We start from the raw sequence: 16387 nt of genomic DNA on the forward strand, positions 1-16387 counted from the left end.
CTCAGTGCTGTGTAGATGTACCTTTTGTATGTCTTTGTACAGGTCTCAGTGAGGACCTGATCCTGGTAGGAATGTTGTTCTTGGGGTTAAAGTGCTGGACTGGGACTTAAGAGAGCTGCTGTCAATTCTTAGCTCAGCCACAGATTTCCTGAGTGGTCTTGAACATGTCATTTTGGGCCAGATATTTATAGTGCTCAGCACCATTCTTCTCAGTTTGGGGCTGTAGCAAAATAGCTACCCCAACACACCCCCTACTGGTTGGGGCACTGCAGCAACTTTTGCCTCTGTTCCCCCCACTGTCCTTCAGTCTACTCCAGGCATAGGAGTGTTTATTAAAGTCTATAAGTCTTTATTAAAGTCTATAAGTATCTAGCTGGGGAACAAGTATTTAATAACGGCCTCTTCATTCTAGTAGAGAAAGGTATAACATGATCCAATGGCTGGAATTTGAATCTAGAAAAATTCAGTCTGGAAATACAGTGTACATTTTTAACAGTCGGAGTAATTAACCACTGGAACAATTTATGAAGGGTCGTGGCGGATTCTCCATCACTGACAATTTTAAAATCAAGATTGGATGTTTTTTTCTGGACGATCTGCTCCAGGAATCATTTGGGGGAAGCTCTCTGGCCTGTGTTCTACAGGAGGTCAGACTAGATGATCACAGCAGTGCCTTCTGGCCTCAGAATCCATGAACAACTCTCACTTTCCCCCTGCGCAGGTAATTCAGGCATAGGGTAGAATTTAAGCCTTAGAGATTTGGTACTGATCTCTGAATACCATTGAGATAAAAAGGTAACCTGTCTGCACGGACAGTGTTGATTCCGTGTACTGATTACTGAAAGAAACAGAGACAAGTTCTGCTCTCATTTACCACTGGTGAGTCTCCACTAACGTCAGTGGAGTTCATGTGAATTTGCACCACTGTGACAGAACAGATTCTGACCTCATGTATCTAGTTCTGCATTTTCCTGTTAAAACAAATTCAACTGTTAATCTTTTTGGCAAGATGCTGTGTGTATGAGTAGGAATAACTGCAATGTAAAATAGCTTTGCAAAGATATGTCTAATCTAGATTAGCTGAAAGCATTATTAGTTGGCAACAGTGTGTGTTTGCATTAAATAAGGACAAAGATATTTTTACATGGTGTCACTGATGGCTTGCTTACCAATGCTCCATGCTTCTGAAGCCAGTGGCCTAGTTAGAACGTGGGGACATAAAATATTAAATCAAGTTATAACTCAGAACATTACATACTCAACCTTTTATGGGCAGGACTAAGTTTCTTTCACTGTATTGAAGCATCTAGATGGCCTACAGACATGTGATCTTAACAGCTTTAACACTTTAAGTTAGGTCAGGCCTGGTCAATACTTGGATGAGAGACCTCCAAGGAAAATCCATGATGCTTCCAGAGTAAGAGTGCTGCCTAGCCTTCAGTTTGAGTAACTACATTCTGCCTGAGATTTCATTTTGACAGTATGCTTCTTCACTACTCATCTTAAAGAGTTGTGTAGTGTTTGTGTGTGCTGTTATATAGTAATAGCTCTTCTATCCTCTATCCACTGGAGGATCTTATGATTTACAAATATCCATCAGTTTAACTTCATAGCTCCCCTGCAGGGTAGTAAAGACATGCCTATTTTAAGTGACTTGTCCATGATAATGAACTGTTACAGGGTGTCTGGCCCTTCCAAGGGAGATGAGTCAGCCCACCTGTGATACAGCTGATTTGCCTCCCCAGGTGGACTGGAGAGAATGAAGCAAGTCATGTGACTAAACCAGGCCTCTGAGGGGGCTAAAAAGCAGATGCCGGTAGATAGTCAAAAGGGGTGGAACTGCTGAATGAAGCTGCTGGGAGAGTTTCCTGCAGAGGTCCCTGAGAAAGGGAATTGTGGATGGGGAAGATGCAGCTGAAAGTTCTTTGTTTTCCTGTTGGGAAGAAGGCAGAGCAGGCTTTGCATCTTCTCTAGCTGCTCAGAGAGTAGGAGGAGAGAGTACCTAAGGAAGGAGTGGTTGTGCCCAGTTTATGTCTGTATATGGAAGACTCTCTCTTTGTTTTGGAACTTTGTTTTAATAAAATCAGACCCCAAGAAGGGCTCTTATTGGAGTTGTGAAAGCTTTTTGTGTGCTTTTTCTTTTTTAAATAAACCAAGAGAGGAAACTGAGGCTGGGTACTGCAGAACCTCCACTGGCCACCAGAGGGGGTGTATGTGAGAGGCAGCCAACCTTTTTACACACACATAGTCTGAGGCAAAGTCAGGGATCCAACAGAGGACTCCTGACACTAAAAGTTGGTTGGAAACCTTTTCAGTGGACAATTTTTGGTTGAAAACTACTGTTTTGTTCTGATGTTTAGATTAATTTTATAGCAAAATATTAATTTTATTATTTGTGTATCTTCTATTTAATATAATTAATATAAAAGTTTAAACAAACTGAAATGAAACATTTCAATGGTTCCAAATAAAAACAATGTTCAGAAGGTTTGTTTCTTGGGATATTTCAAAATTTTAGCTTTTTCATTCTGACTGGGAACAATTGCTACCCCCTCCCTACCCTCCCCCCCTCCCCCCACCAACTGTTGGAATCTCCCACAGAACAGAAATTTTGAGTTCCCAACCAGCTCTTCCCAACATTGTTTTTTTGGTGGGGGTGGGGATTAACCATTATACTGACCTTAAGTAGCTGCTGCATTTCACCCTAGAGGTGTCTGTGTCTGAGCTGGGTTACCTACCAGCAGAGTGTTTTGGGATGCTTCAGGATGTGCTACACTGGTACTTTTATGGTGTAACAATAAACTAGCCCGGCCAAGGTGCTGCATCCTCTTCACAGACCTAATCCTGCAAGATGATGAGCGCCTTCAATGCCTACTTCTTGCAAGAGGCACCAAACTTGTTGAAGGATGAGGCCCCCAAAATTTTGGTTCGTGGTTTTCAGGAGACTGCTCTACCTGTGAAGATGGATTTACTGTGCAGATGTCTTGATATAGTGCAGGACTGTCTACAGTTGATAAAAAAGCTGGAGAACAGATACTAAAAATCCAGTGACGAGGTTTAAGAGTTAGTGATCTGCAGCCCTCATCTTCTGCTTGGGAGGCAGTAATTTCAGTCATGATGAAAAATAGTAAAGCTGTCTGACACAGAATGAATGAAGTGGAAAACTGGGCACATATTTTGAATCGAGGGTTATAAACCACAGCATGTTGAACCTGGCTCCTGAGAATTCACTGCATGGTTATTCATAGTATCTAAGGCCAGGAGGATCATCAGGTCTGACCTCCTGTTATTTGAAATGCTAATTCACACAGCATTTTGGGGTGAGCTTGCTAAAATTTTTGGCCCACCCCAAACTTCTCAAACTCCTGTCCAGTGAAGTCACATCACTATGCACCATGTTAGTTTCAGGAGTGTGGGGCTGGTCAGCCAGATGATTCATTGGGAACTCGCTTCATCCCAATTTAACTGACTCATTTTATACACAAAAGGAGGCTATTTTGCTGTCACCATAATATTCCTTCTATTATTATTATTTTTTTTACTGTGTGAGTGAAATGCATGAGTGCAATCCCTCTCACTCTACCACTTCACTAGTTCCTCCCTCACAGTATTGCCTCCCCTCCAGGACACACTTGCTCTCTTACTTTCACTGTGTGTGAAAAAAGGAAGAAAGAAAGGGGGTTACAAGGACTCTCCTTACTTCTCCAAAGCCGCCTGCACACAAATTGGCTGGGGAAAAAGAGAACCAGAACTTCCTCCCAGGTTGGTGACACAGAAAGAAGTTGGGAAGGAGGAAGGAGGTGGAGCTTTCTTGCTTGGGCAGGGATCTGCTGCTGCGTGCAGTGGTTGCCAGAAGGTGTCACAGCTGAACAACTGCTGCTCTGTCAGCTACTTCTGTTCTCCTATGGCCTCCTGAACTCACTAGAGGGGCTCAACAGAGAGCCCAGAGAGGAAGATTTGGCAGCACGGAAGCAGGGGAAGAACGGGGTTAGGACATCAGGAGGGACGTATAGGAGCATGTGCGGGGCCAGGGTTGTTAGGAATAGAGTGATCTCTGCATGGGGTGGTACTGGGGGTGCTCAGGAAGGTGAGTAGCGTGGGCCAATCGGGGCATAACAAGGGCTTGAAGAGGGGAAAGGCAGACCACTTCCCCTACCACCTCATCATATGAACCACAGGAGGCTTGTCATACCAGCACTGCTAGCTTTGATGTGAAACATCATCCAGAGGAAGGGGTGTCACTGGGGCTAAGTGCTAAGTGGTTTCACTGGAGGGCACAGATAACTCCCCCACTTCATGAGTATTTTGGGGTGCAGGAATATGTTGCGGGGGGGGGCCGGGAATGAGGGTTGGTAGAGCACAGGGGTATGAGGGAAGGGGAAAAGTGGGGACATAGTGCCAGGAATTATAGCCCTTTCATAACTGCTGCATAAAATTAGATAAGATGGGACATGAACAGCTGTACAGAATGACAAATGGTATGGAGAAGACAAGTCAGGTGCTGCCAATTCCCTCTCCATCATGCTAGAACAAGAGGTCAGTCAATGAAATGGGAAGGCAACAACACTAAAAAATGTACTATATATTTTTGGAAAACCAAAACAATTCACCCCCATGGAACTCCTTGCTGCAAGATACCAGATAGAGTGAGGCCAAGGTCTTAGTAAGATTCAAAACAGGACTGCAGAATGAGAACATCCACAATTAGATCAGGGAGGATATTTTTAAAATATAATAAGGGCTATGAGCCCTTCGTATCTCAGGATATAAAACTACCACTAAAAGTCAGGCTTAAGGAGAAGCTTCCCATTCGGGCAGGTGTGTCCCTAATTGGCACCGCAGGATTTTTTGCCTTTCCTCTGAAATATTCGGTCCTGGCTGTGATGAGAGAGAGAGAGAGAGAACACTGTAACTGGGTAGCTCGCTGATCTGATCTAACGTAATTCCTATTCCTGTGAATGAGCGCTAAAAAAGCAGTGTTTTAATGAGAAGCAGAGAGCCAGTCACCTTAATCTAGTAGGAACAGACCAAAGTTGTGAGCAGTGCTTCTGGTAGTAAGTAGTTAAAAGCAGGATTCAGAGATTTCACATGCTCTTTGTTAAGTGAGAAATTGACAGTTTAACATGAATCCTGTATGACAGACAGAAGCAGATCTTCGCTTGTCTAAAGCTTGTATAATTGCTCCATGAAGAAAACACTGCTACATAATGATGGTTCTGGTTTTGGTTTATAGAAAAATAACATGGATAGTTGAATTTGCTTTCCCTCCTCACCTAGCTTTGCCCCTAAGAATTCCATTTTTTAATTTCCGTCCTCCACAACTGCAAAGTGTGTCAAAAATAATAACTTTTCACTGGTAAGGGTCAATTTTTCTAGCAGGAAAACAAATGGATAATCGATCAGTCCTTTTATTAACAACATGTAGGCAGATCTTCCAAAGGAAGCCAAGTCTCATTATCAGAGAAAAGCCACAACCAAGCATCAAGCATCATTATAATTGTCATTCAGGGGAATAAGCAAAATGCTTGCTTTGTACAGTTTTATCCCCAAAGGTGTCATGGGGATAAGAGTTCTCATTTTGATACTGGGTTCAGAGTCTGCACTTCCAAAATATCAGTGATAAAAGGACTATTAAACAAGGTCTTCAGCTGAACCAGATCAATATACACAAACAGGCATCATTCTTTCCTTGAAAATACTATCACTGTCAGTCACATACAGTAATCTGCACTGTGACTTCTCCCCTGAGTACATCAAGTAGTCAGTGTACTATTAGAGTGACACACATCACATGGCTGCATCAGTGAATTATACCACATTGTTTTCTTCTACAATTAGGGACATCACCTCTTCCAACTGACAACAGATGAGGGCCAGAGGATTCTATGGGCCAAAAGGTTGAATTCCACTCCCATATTTAAGGGGACTATACTCCTGTTGCAGATGATTTTTTGACTGATGACATGTGATCGCATGTTGGATGTTCTTCCTTCCCACAAATGTGCCCTCTCAAGTACCACCTCCCCGCAGTCCATCAGATTTTCCAGAAGAGATTGAAGGAGTGCTTGCCTGGGACACATTTTTCTTCCTCCCCACATTCAACTATGATTTCATCTTGGCTTGTTTGTTCAGTGACAGCCTCCTGGGAGCTTGACTGACACAGCCTCAGAGCTGCCAGACTTAATCCTCCTGTCCCAACCACTGACTTAACTCTGCATTTGAGTAGAAGACCAACATCAGACTGAGGTACAGGGCACTACGCATCCCCAAAGTTCACTGGTTCTTTCTTCCTGGGAAATTTTCCTCATCTGGTACAGAGGCACATGGGACAGAAGGAATTCAGATACCTAGATGTGAGTCCTGCTGTTCTTTCCTGAGCAATCACACTGAAAGAGCAGCCCACCCATGCCAATTACCCTGACTGCCTGTCCTGTCCCTCCCTTTAGCAAGCCTGAGATGCCACCAGTGCACAATCAGGTGAAAATGCATGGTTGAAACCTATTACATTCCTAACCACATGGCGTTACACCAGAGGTGGAATTGCTCCAGGATTTACTCTGCATTATATGTCTGTGTGTCAGGTGTGCATAGCTGCAATATCTTCCTACATCAGGCTACCATCTCTCTACTTGACAGCTGACATGTCAGTTCAGAGGCATGTCTGGTATCCACCATCCTGGAAAGCTCAAGGCTATGTCCCATTGTGAAAACTATTGCACTTTAGGCCCAACCCTTGGCTGTGACAACTGTATGGTAGCAAGACATGCTGCACAAGTGTGCAATGCACCCAACTTTAATAAAGATGTATACAAATCATAGTAGTAATGCAAGGGTTAAAACCCCACTCTAACAGTGCACTAAGTTGCATTATCTTTAGTGTTTTAAATTAAAATTGCCTGAAATGGGCAGTGAGTGACTGAAGCAGTGGCCTGTGTATAGAAGTGAATTCCGTGTCACCTTGTCTGCCACTGCACGTGCGGTCCCGGCAACGACACATGGGAAGTGTAATTCTTTCAGACGATTGCTAGTCTGGGCTGGCAGGAATGTTTTAATGTTGAAATAGTCAAGATTTTTTTTTGTCTGATATGAGCAGTTAAATTACAAAGGTAATTATGTTTATGACCATGCAGCTCAGTGGAGTGCATAAACGTCAATCCCCTGTGAAGGACTAGCTTACTGCTCAACCCAGGTTTGTCTTTGTTTGGAAAATGTTATCGTCTTACCCTGTGGGGGCTTTTGTAAATCACACCAGGTGAATTGATGAGTGGTAGGGAATTGTATCGTTTCTCCTGCCAAAATCCAGCCTGTGGGAGACAGGAAGCCCATTGACAGAGCTTCCCTCTTGATTTTGGGGACCTAGAAATATAAAGGATAATCTCATCTTTCAGTTTTAAAAAAAAGCCTCGAGCTCTTTTCTTTGAAAAATCAGCCTTGAGGATGTCAGTTGCTACTGTTGATACCATGTCGCTATTTTTTCTCTTCAGACCACAGTTTATTTATGGGGCCGCACTGAGACCCATCCAGGGCTAGCCTCTGGCACCAGCATGAGTCTCTTTTTGGGAAGAGTGCAGATCAATTCACAGTTGGGAAGGACTAGCCTCTCTCCAGAACAGCTAATATGGCCTCAGGGTACAGCTTACAGTTGTGAGAATCAGTGTGGTCTAGTGGACTAAGTGAGTAATATAGGAAGGGACTCCTGCACTCTAATCCTGACTCCCTTTGTGGCTTTAGTCTATTTATTTAACCCTTTCTACCTATGTTTCCCCATCTTTAAAATGGGACCAATACTTACCTGTTTCATCAGTGGATAGACCTAATGCCTGGGGCTGCCCATCAGCACTGTCATTCCCAGAAGTAATTAGAAGCTTATCAAGGAGGTTTGATAGCCAGATCTTCATTCACCACCAGGTGATGACTGAAGTGAGTTAGCCTCATCTCTGTCATCTTTGGTTGCTTGTCCTGTCTCTGCACATGCCCAGACCCTCCCCCTATTAAAAAAGTCCTGGATCTTTTAGAATGGTGGTGAGATGGAGCAACATGCTAATACATGGTGTAATGTGCTGAAAAGAGCTACTACAGGAAAGTGTTGCTGTAACGCAATCTGCTTTTGAAAAAAGGCCAAACAGAGTTAAGTTTGAATAAAAGGTAGGATTCTAGTGTCTTGCTGTTCTAGAATGTGGATTTTTAAGATCTTGACTGTAACTCTCAAACACACTATGGTGCCACTCAAGTGAACATACTCTGTGTAGTTTTAGGTGCAGAGTCAGTGATGGGGGAAGCTATTTTTTCCTTTATCACCAGTATTTTAACCGTGGCAGGACATGTTGTCTTTGGTAGCGATAATTCTGAAGAACTCACAATTTAATTTAAAAGGATTCAAAGATTTGTAGAAGCAGAACATCTTGCAAAACACCATGTGCTGAACAAGCCACCTCTTTCTGTGTTCTCTAGAATTTCATGAATTTTTTACTTTGGGACTATTCTCTCTTCCTTTAATGCATTTTTTTCTTCCCTCAGCTGTTACTATGGCAAGACTTTTGGAATCCCTGCAAGCTCCCAATTCAAGTCTCTTATGAGTCAGGTGATACCTTACTGTTAGGGCTAAAAGTATATCACCTACCAATGTGTCTCTTGCCCTCATACAGTACAGAACCATTTCCCCTGGCTCTCTCTCAGGTTCTCTCACCAATCACTTGCAAGGGTAATCTCACCCCAACCTCCACATTTCAGTTTCTGCTCAGTACTCACTGTGTGCCGATACAAATAGTTCTCTGCACCATTAAATGTTGTCACTTTATGTTTCACTTTGTATCTACAGTGAAATGCTTAGCTCCCATTGCTTGCTACACATGATTCTATCCAGCGGGATGTCAGCCCCTTCCCCTCCTGCTCCCTCTACTCCAGCCTGGTATGTTTCTCTCTCCTCAGGCTCCCACACTCAGCATTCATTCCTGCACTGTCGCTCCTTACCACACTGCTGATGACCAATAACATGCTTAAATCACAGGACTGTCTCAGTGCATTATTGCAGTGAACTCTTTATAGAGAGCTCAGTATAGCTCTTAGTTTTGAAAGGAGTCTTTTTCCTTCTGAGTCTCTGTTTTTACAGTCTTCATACTAGTTTAGTCGTGAATAATGAAGGCATCACATGGCTATTTTAAGGAGATCCCAAAGGGAATCTTTAGGGACTGGTTTGTTCCATTGGCAGTTTTTACTAGCATTATAAACAGTCTGTATGTGATACTATTGTCAGATCCATGATGTCAACATACTTCCACTGTGCATCATCTCCCCAGGCTTTTGTTTTAGGATGGATGGAATTTACAGCAATTAGCCACTGTGCATCTGTCTGATTTGTGATGTTGTGTCTTGCTCTTCCTTTATTTGGGCTCTTAAATTTGTATTTGGACTTTGGCACGTCTGTCAGCTCAGAGCTAAGTAATCACAGCTAAGGCTGAAATGTTTAATACTGATTTTTATTTCTGTACTATAGACTTTTAGACCAATTTTCATACATAAACGAATGCATAAATATGCTAATACTCCTAAACATTGCACTGTCTGTAGTTTCTTGTAGTTTTTCTGTGCTGCTTATTTTGTGTTAGCTTGTGAAGCCCTTATTCAAGAAGTGCTCATGAATAGTTACTCACCCGTGTAAGATATTGACAATCTGGCCCCTTAATGAATAAGCCCTGGAGCTAACAAAATTATAAATTTAAAGTATTTTATGTTGTTTGAACATTTTGGGGCACAGATATTATACAATAAAAATTAATGCACATTGACAAATCTATACACTCTCACCTCTGGAAGCTTTTCTATTGTCCAAAGTGTTTTTTAGCATTGGCAGGTCATGGTACATTGGACCTTGAAATCACAGTATTCAGATTAGAAGGTGGCTTTTAGTTTGCACTTCAATTCGGGCAAGCTTTTAATAGAATCATAGAATATTAGGGTTGGAAGAGACCTCAGGAGGCCATCTAGTCCAATCCCCTGCTCAACGCAGGACCAACACCAACTAAATCATCCCAGCTAAGGCTTTGTCAAGCCGAGCCTTAAAAACCTTTAAGGATGGAGATTCCACCACCTCCCTAGGTAACCCATTCCAGTGCTTCACCATCCTCCTAGTGAAATAGTGTTTCCTAATATCCAGTCTAGACCTCGACCACTGCAACTGGAGACCATTGTTTCTTGTTCTGTCATCTGCCATTACCGAGAACAGCTGAACTCCATCCTGTTTGGAACCCCCCTTCATGTAGTTGAAGGCTGCTATCAAATACCCCCTCACTTTTCTCTTCTGCAGACTAAATAACCCCAGTCCCTAACCATTTTTGTTGCCCTCCGCTGGACTCTCTCCAATTTGTCCACATACCTTCTGTAACGGGGGGACCAAAACTGGACGCAATACTCCAGGTGTGGCCACACCAGTGCCAAATAGAGGGGAATAACCACTTCTCTCAATCTGCTGGCAATGCTCCTACTAATACAGCCCAATATGCCGTTAGCCTTCTTGGCAATGAGGGCACACTGCTGACTCATATCCAGCTTCTCATCCACAGTAATCCCCAGGTCCTTTTCTTCACAACTGCCACTTAGCCAGTCAGTCCCCGGCCTGTAGTGGTGCATGGGATTCTTCTTTCCTAAGTGCAGGACTCTGCACTTGTCCTTGTTGAACCTCATCAGATTTCTTTTGGCCCAATCCTCCGATTTGTCTAGGTCACTCTGGACCCTTTCCCTACCCTCCAGCATATCTACCTCTCCCCGCAGCTTTGTGTCATCTGTGAACTTGCTGAGGGTGCAATTAATCCCATCATCCAGATCACTGATAGAGATGTGGAACAAAACCGGCCCCAGGACTGACCCCTGGGGCACTCTACTTTACTGGCTGCCAACTAGACACCAAGCTGTTGATCACTACCATTGAGCCCGACAATCTAGCAGCTTTCTATCCACCCTTTCATCCATTCATCCAATCCATACTTTTTTAACTGCTAGAAAGAATGCTGTGGGAGACCGTATCAAATGCTTTGCTAAAGTGGATATCACATCCACCGCTTTCCCCATATCCACAGAGCCAGTTATCTCATCATAGAAGGCAATCAGGCAATGCAGCTCTCATTAACTGCTAGAGTTGGAGATTAACATTTTATACCTTCTGAAAGCTGGGATTCCAAGCTCCATGTTTAAGATTTCTGGTATGAGCAATTCTTGATATAGGAGACACTAAACTCCCGTTGGAATTCAGGTGGAGGAGAGAGGGGAAAAAATAAAAAAAAGCATGAGGGTATTGAGAATTGTGAGTTTAAGGTTCAGTATTTCAACAGCCTCTCAGGTCTAGAATAAATGCTTTATAACTTTGGAAAGCTAAGACTCGCAGGTTATAAAGCACTTGTTCATGATTTGAGAGAGAGATTTAACACTGTCAATAGTCCCTAAGTCTAGAACAGAGTTTTTGGCAGACCTCAGACTAGTTTAACTCCCCCTTCCCTTGCCCTCCCCCGACCCCATCCTTTCTTAACCCCACTGAGTATTCATATCAAATGTAGCTGGGCAGTTCAGTTATTTCAGATGATTCTTATGTTAATGTAGCCAGTGCCCTAATCTCAAATAGATATAATGGACCTAACAACAGACAAGCAGATCTAACTCCTTTTATAGACTAAGAGCCTGATTCTCATCACATAGCAGCAGTGTAAATCAGGAACAGATCCATTGACTTCAATGGAGATACATCAGTGGTTGACAAGATAAAATGGAGGTGAGTCAGGCCCCAAATGTGTCTTGTAGTTTTGATTTCAGACAAGGCAGGGGAATCTGAAAATGGGGCTGCTGTTCAGATGACAGGCAAACCTGAACGTCAGCAATGCTTCATGACCTCTGCAGACATCCGTTTGGGAACAGATTGTCACCTGCAGCTTGTGGTACCTGCTGGTTAAAAACAAAAATGATGCTCTGCGCTTGTGACGAAGCAATCTGTATTTTACCGTAGTATGTTGCACCATGAAATGAAGTGTAAACCGAGTCGAGGCAGTGCCAATATCTCCCCTAGCATCACTTTCAATTAATGTCTACTTGTGGCGCCTTAGAGACTAACGCATTTATTTAGTCTCGAAAGTGCCACAAATACTCCTCATTCTTTTTGCGGATACAGGCTAACATGGCTGCCACTCTGAAACCTTTCAATTAATGTGTTACAATGTTACATGTCTGGGTGTTTCATAGCCAAACACCCAGACATGCAAGGCTCCCACTTTCTCGTAGCCACGGAAGAAAGCAAACACAACACATCTTGTCTGTGCAGATGTGGGGGAAGAAGAGCTGCTTAGCTGTCACTCTTGCTCCTGTATAGGGGGACAGCCTGCAGTCCATCAGTCCCCGAAGCAGAGCTGGCTTTAGTATTTTGAGATAGGCCTGGAGAACGATTCTGGCCATTGCCTTAAACTTAACTGGCTCATGTCCATCACCATCATCCCACTACACACACAACCAGCCTGAGGCTTTGGAGAGGGTTAGTAAGGTGATCCTTGGCTATACAGACTTCCTATGTAAAATGAGTCTCTAGGGTATGTGGTGTATCTGTGTGTGTGGGGGGAAGGGGGGATTGTTCATTTTCCCCCGGCTTCCTATTGCTGCTGTGGAGCCCCGCTGCTATTTTTTTTTCAGCTATAGCACTGTGTTTACATCTCCAGGCGTCTCTCCAGAAGGAAAAGGGATAGAATTTATGCTGATTTAACTGAAAGCTGAGATTCCCCTTCATATTTCTAGCTCCCCCACCTCATGGTACATATCACCAGGACTGCATTTGCTGTTCCTTTTAAAGATGTAGCAAGATACCCCAGTCTACCCTGCAACCCCCAGCACCCAGGAAACACTACATCTTACAGCTCTTCTCTCTAGTCCTTGGGGCACTGCAGGTACTTCATACTCCTCTTGCCCTCCCTCGGCTCTCAAAACCTTAATAAGCCCATGTGCACACACAGTGCAGCAGGGTACTGGCTCCCCAGACAGCAGAATCCCCTGGCTGCAGAAGAGGGGTGGGATTAGCTCTTTAATGCATATCTTGCTGGCCTCCTTCATCTAGGTAAAGTTTATCTGGTTCCTTTGGCCGGCTATGGCAGATTGCTAAGACTGAGCACTCAGATGGCATCAGAGAAGGAGCAGAGCTATCCCAACCAGTGTAAAGAAGAGGGGGTGCTGAATCTTGTCTCACTTATACTGGGATTAGGTCAGAATATGTCCATTGACTATAACGGGGGTGTCAGAGTGGCCCCACCCAGAGCACCTGCCTGTGGCACAACAGGCGTGACTGCCTCAGCTTCCCTCCTTCGGAGTTTCCAGTAACTCTCTATGCAAGGTTCTCCTGCCTAAGTAATACCTCTCCTGGTCTGGCTTATTACAAACATTCCACAACACATGTCCCCAAAGCATTGTCCATTTATCACCCGCTGTGCATTTGTCCTTAAAATCCTAGGACATCTAGTTCCCTCAGTGCCCCACAGGCTGTACTCTGATGGCTTCTGCCACTCCTGGCAGTTTGACAGTCCTCTGCTGTCCTTCTGCCGGGACAGTCACCCCCGCTGGAGTGCACTCCCACTCTCTCCACACATGTACATCCACAGCCTCTCTGCTGGGGAAGCATCCCTCGCTCCCCCTGGTCCATTAGCCCTCTCTGACTCCAGCTCTCCAGCATGGAGTCATCAGTAGGTAAGCCTCTCCACTGCCTTCACAACCCTCTCTGGCCCTCTGCTTCCACTCTCCAGGTCAGAGATGTCAGCAGGCAACTCCTTCTACTGCTCTCTAGCCTTCAGCCTTCCAGCCTTGGCTCTCTGGCTTGGGGAAATCAGCTAGCAAAGCAAACCCCTCTTGCTGCTCTTCTGCCTTTCCCCTCCTACAGTCTCCTGATCAATGACAGTTCTCCCCTGCTGCGCTCTTACTCCCAGGCAGCTCTCTCTCCTCCCTTTTCCTGACTCACTCAGGTAGTTCTGACTCACCTCTCAGCTTCTCCCTGATCCTTTATAGTCCCAGGTGCTGCCTGCCTTTTAATTGGCTAGACTGGGAGCGCCTGTTCTGGCACAGGGTGCTGGACCTGCTTCATTTACAAGGGCCAGACACCCGGTGACAGGAGCTTGCTTCTGATTTACATTAGTGTTGACTAAGAGGACAATCTGATAGGATGTCCACTCCAAAGAAATGCATAAAAAGAACAGCTGAGCAGAAGTGGGGGGAAGCTGGTTATCTGAAACTGGCAGGGGAATGGACAGATGTGGCTTTTCATTTTTAATATTTTTCTATTCAATCCTATCTCCAAACAGGGATTGGGATGGTTATGCAAAGAGTAAAAGGCTTATTTTAAAAATATTTTTCCTTAGAGACACAGTAAGTTGAAATTATTGGATTTTTTTTGTGTGGCAATCAGCCCCAATTCAGCAAAGCACACTCATGACCTATGGGACATAACTGCTTTACTGGATTGGGGGCTTAATGTAGTGTTTTTACTTTTAATTTACATATTGAGGCTCCAGTCCTGCAATGTGATGCACATGGGAAGACACCTGCACCCAAGAGGAAACCTCAGAGTCTCCCACGTGTCTCATTGTAGGATTGGTGCTCAAGTATTCTTCAGTAGCTTCCCCTTTCTCAAACTGTACACTCACTAACATACCCTATTGTTTCCTAGGAGGAAAAAATGTCCGCTAGCAGAACAGCTTCTTCTCACACTGGAGAGATAGCACGGAGTAGATCCGAAGGAACTGTGATTGACTTGGACGAGAGCAAACCTTCAACGAGCTGCGAGTTGTCAGGTCTGTTAATATTTATTACAGTGGGCCAACACACCTGCAAGTCTCTACTCAGGCAAAACTCCCATTGGTGTCAATATCCAAGCTAGAACTACTCTGCTCATACGTATGTTGCCTTAAATACAAGGGGACAGCTTCTCTTTTGTATTACGTTTCCTTTGCACTACTCAGGCAGCGTGTAATGGGCCATATTCTAATTCCAATGCCTAGCAGAATGCCCCCTTGGTATAGGGGAATTCTGCGGTGTATTATTGTACCAGATCCAGGTCTGCGTTACTGCCATCAGTATAGGGGGCATGTCAGGGGAGAGAGAAAGGGAGTATAGGATCTATTAAGGATCTTACATCAGTGCTGCTACCTCAATATTTGTCCAGCAGCAGCTGTAAGTACCACTGGGGCCAGACCTCATCCTGAGAATCAGGAAGCTGTAATCAGCTCCATATCACCCTACGCCACTCCTCTCCTATGCTGAGTGAAGCTGGCATAATGACTGCTCAACTTGCAAGAATTACAGTAACCTTAGGGATGGAACAGTAACCTATAGGGAGGGACAACATTAAGGGAGGGGCATGGGTGTGCTGAAAGAGAGAAATAAAACCAGGCTGAGCTGCTGCTTTCATTGGTTTTTAAATAAAGATAAAGGAGCTTTACTGGCAGGCTGTGTATGGGGAAGGAGGAAGAATCCCGTCTCCTGCTGTTTATATTATTCTCTGCATGCAGAAAACCTGTATAAGGCAATGGGAGTTGAAATCACTCCGTCAGTTCCTTGCAGGGGTGATGAGCATCTCATGCAATGGAGTCTTTAATCAGCATATGTTGTCATCATGCAAATTTATTCATTTGGATTTTGGTTTTATATGAGCTCTAAACGAAAGGTAATTAACAAACAGATCCATCCATAACAAATAGATATAAGTAAAATAGATTTTATTGTTAACAATACATATTTCAATCTAAAAGGGTATTTAAATATTGTCAATATAGGAAACAAAGTTTTTCTACTTTTGACTCCTTTTCACTATTCAAATAATCAAATGAAAAATTCACTCTTTAGTTGATTCCAAATTTAAAATGAGTAGTTGAATCTATAGCGGTGAGAGTTATGAATTGTTACAGTGAAAACATCAACACATTCTTCTGAGACTGAAACCAAATGAAATTAACAATAACCTTTCTAAGATGTAGGAAGAAAGGGAATCCTGAATGTTGTATGATCTTTTCTACAATGTGGACATGGTAGTTTCCAAAATGTAAGCATCAGCCACTGTATTTCTGCACACAGCAAGCCACTAGGCCAAAAATGCCAATGACCTTTCCTAGTGGACGACATTCTTTAGAACACACAGTCTAAGGATCTGCTCCTGATGGAGCTCAGCATCCTCAACTCCCATTAATATTACTGGGAATTGCAGGTGCTGCAGATACTCCACACCTTGCAAAATCAGGCCCTATTATAAGGACTAATTTATTGGTGCTTTTTTGTTAATATTGCTTCTTTAATCCTACTTTTAATCCTAACACATGATTGACACTCTGTTGGTTATGTTTAAAACCTTAAAAGCAATTTGAAGGTATAAACTGACCCTGCA

The 16387-nt window shown here is 43.7% G+C and overlaps 1 protein-coding gene across 1 annotated transcript in view; it reads left to right on the forward strand.

Annotated features, from left to right (window-relative positions):
* Positions 1-16387, forward strand: part of MACC1 (MET transcriptional regulator MACC1) — a 47742-nt gene that overhangs the window by 9755 nt on the left and 21600 nt on the right. Inside the window, exon 2 of the mRNA XM_084618566.1 lies at positions 14678-14801. Within this exon, the coding sequence (XP_084474692.1) occupies positions 14687-14801 (115 nt within the window). The 5' untranslated portion in view covers positions 14678-14686. The remainder of the gene's footprint in view (positions 1-14677; positions 14802-16387) is intronic.

The sequence above is a fragment of the Lepidochelys olivacea genome (assembly GCF_965140295.1).
Source record: "Lepidochelys olivacea isolate rLepOli2 genome assembly, chromosome: 2".
Taxonomy (NCBI): Eukaryota; Metazoa; Chordata; order Testudines; family Cheloniidae; genus Lepidochelys; species Lepidochelys olivacea.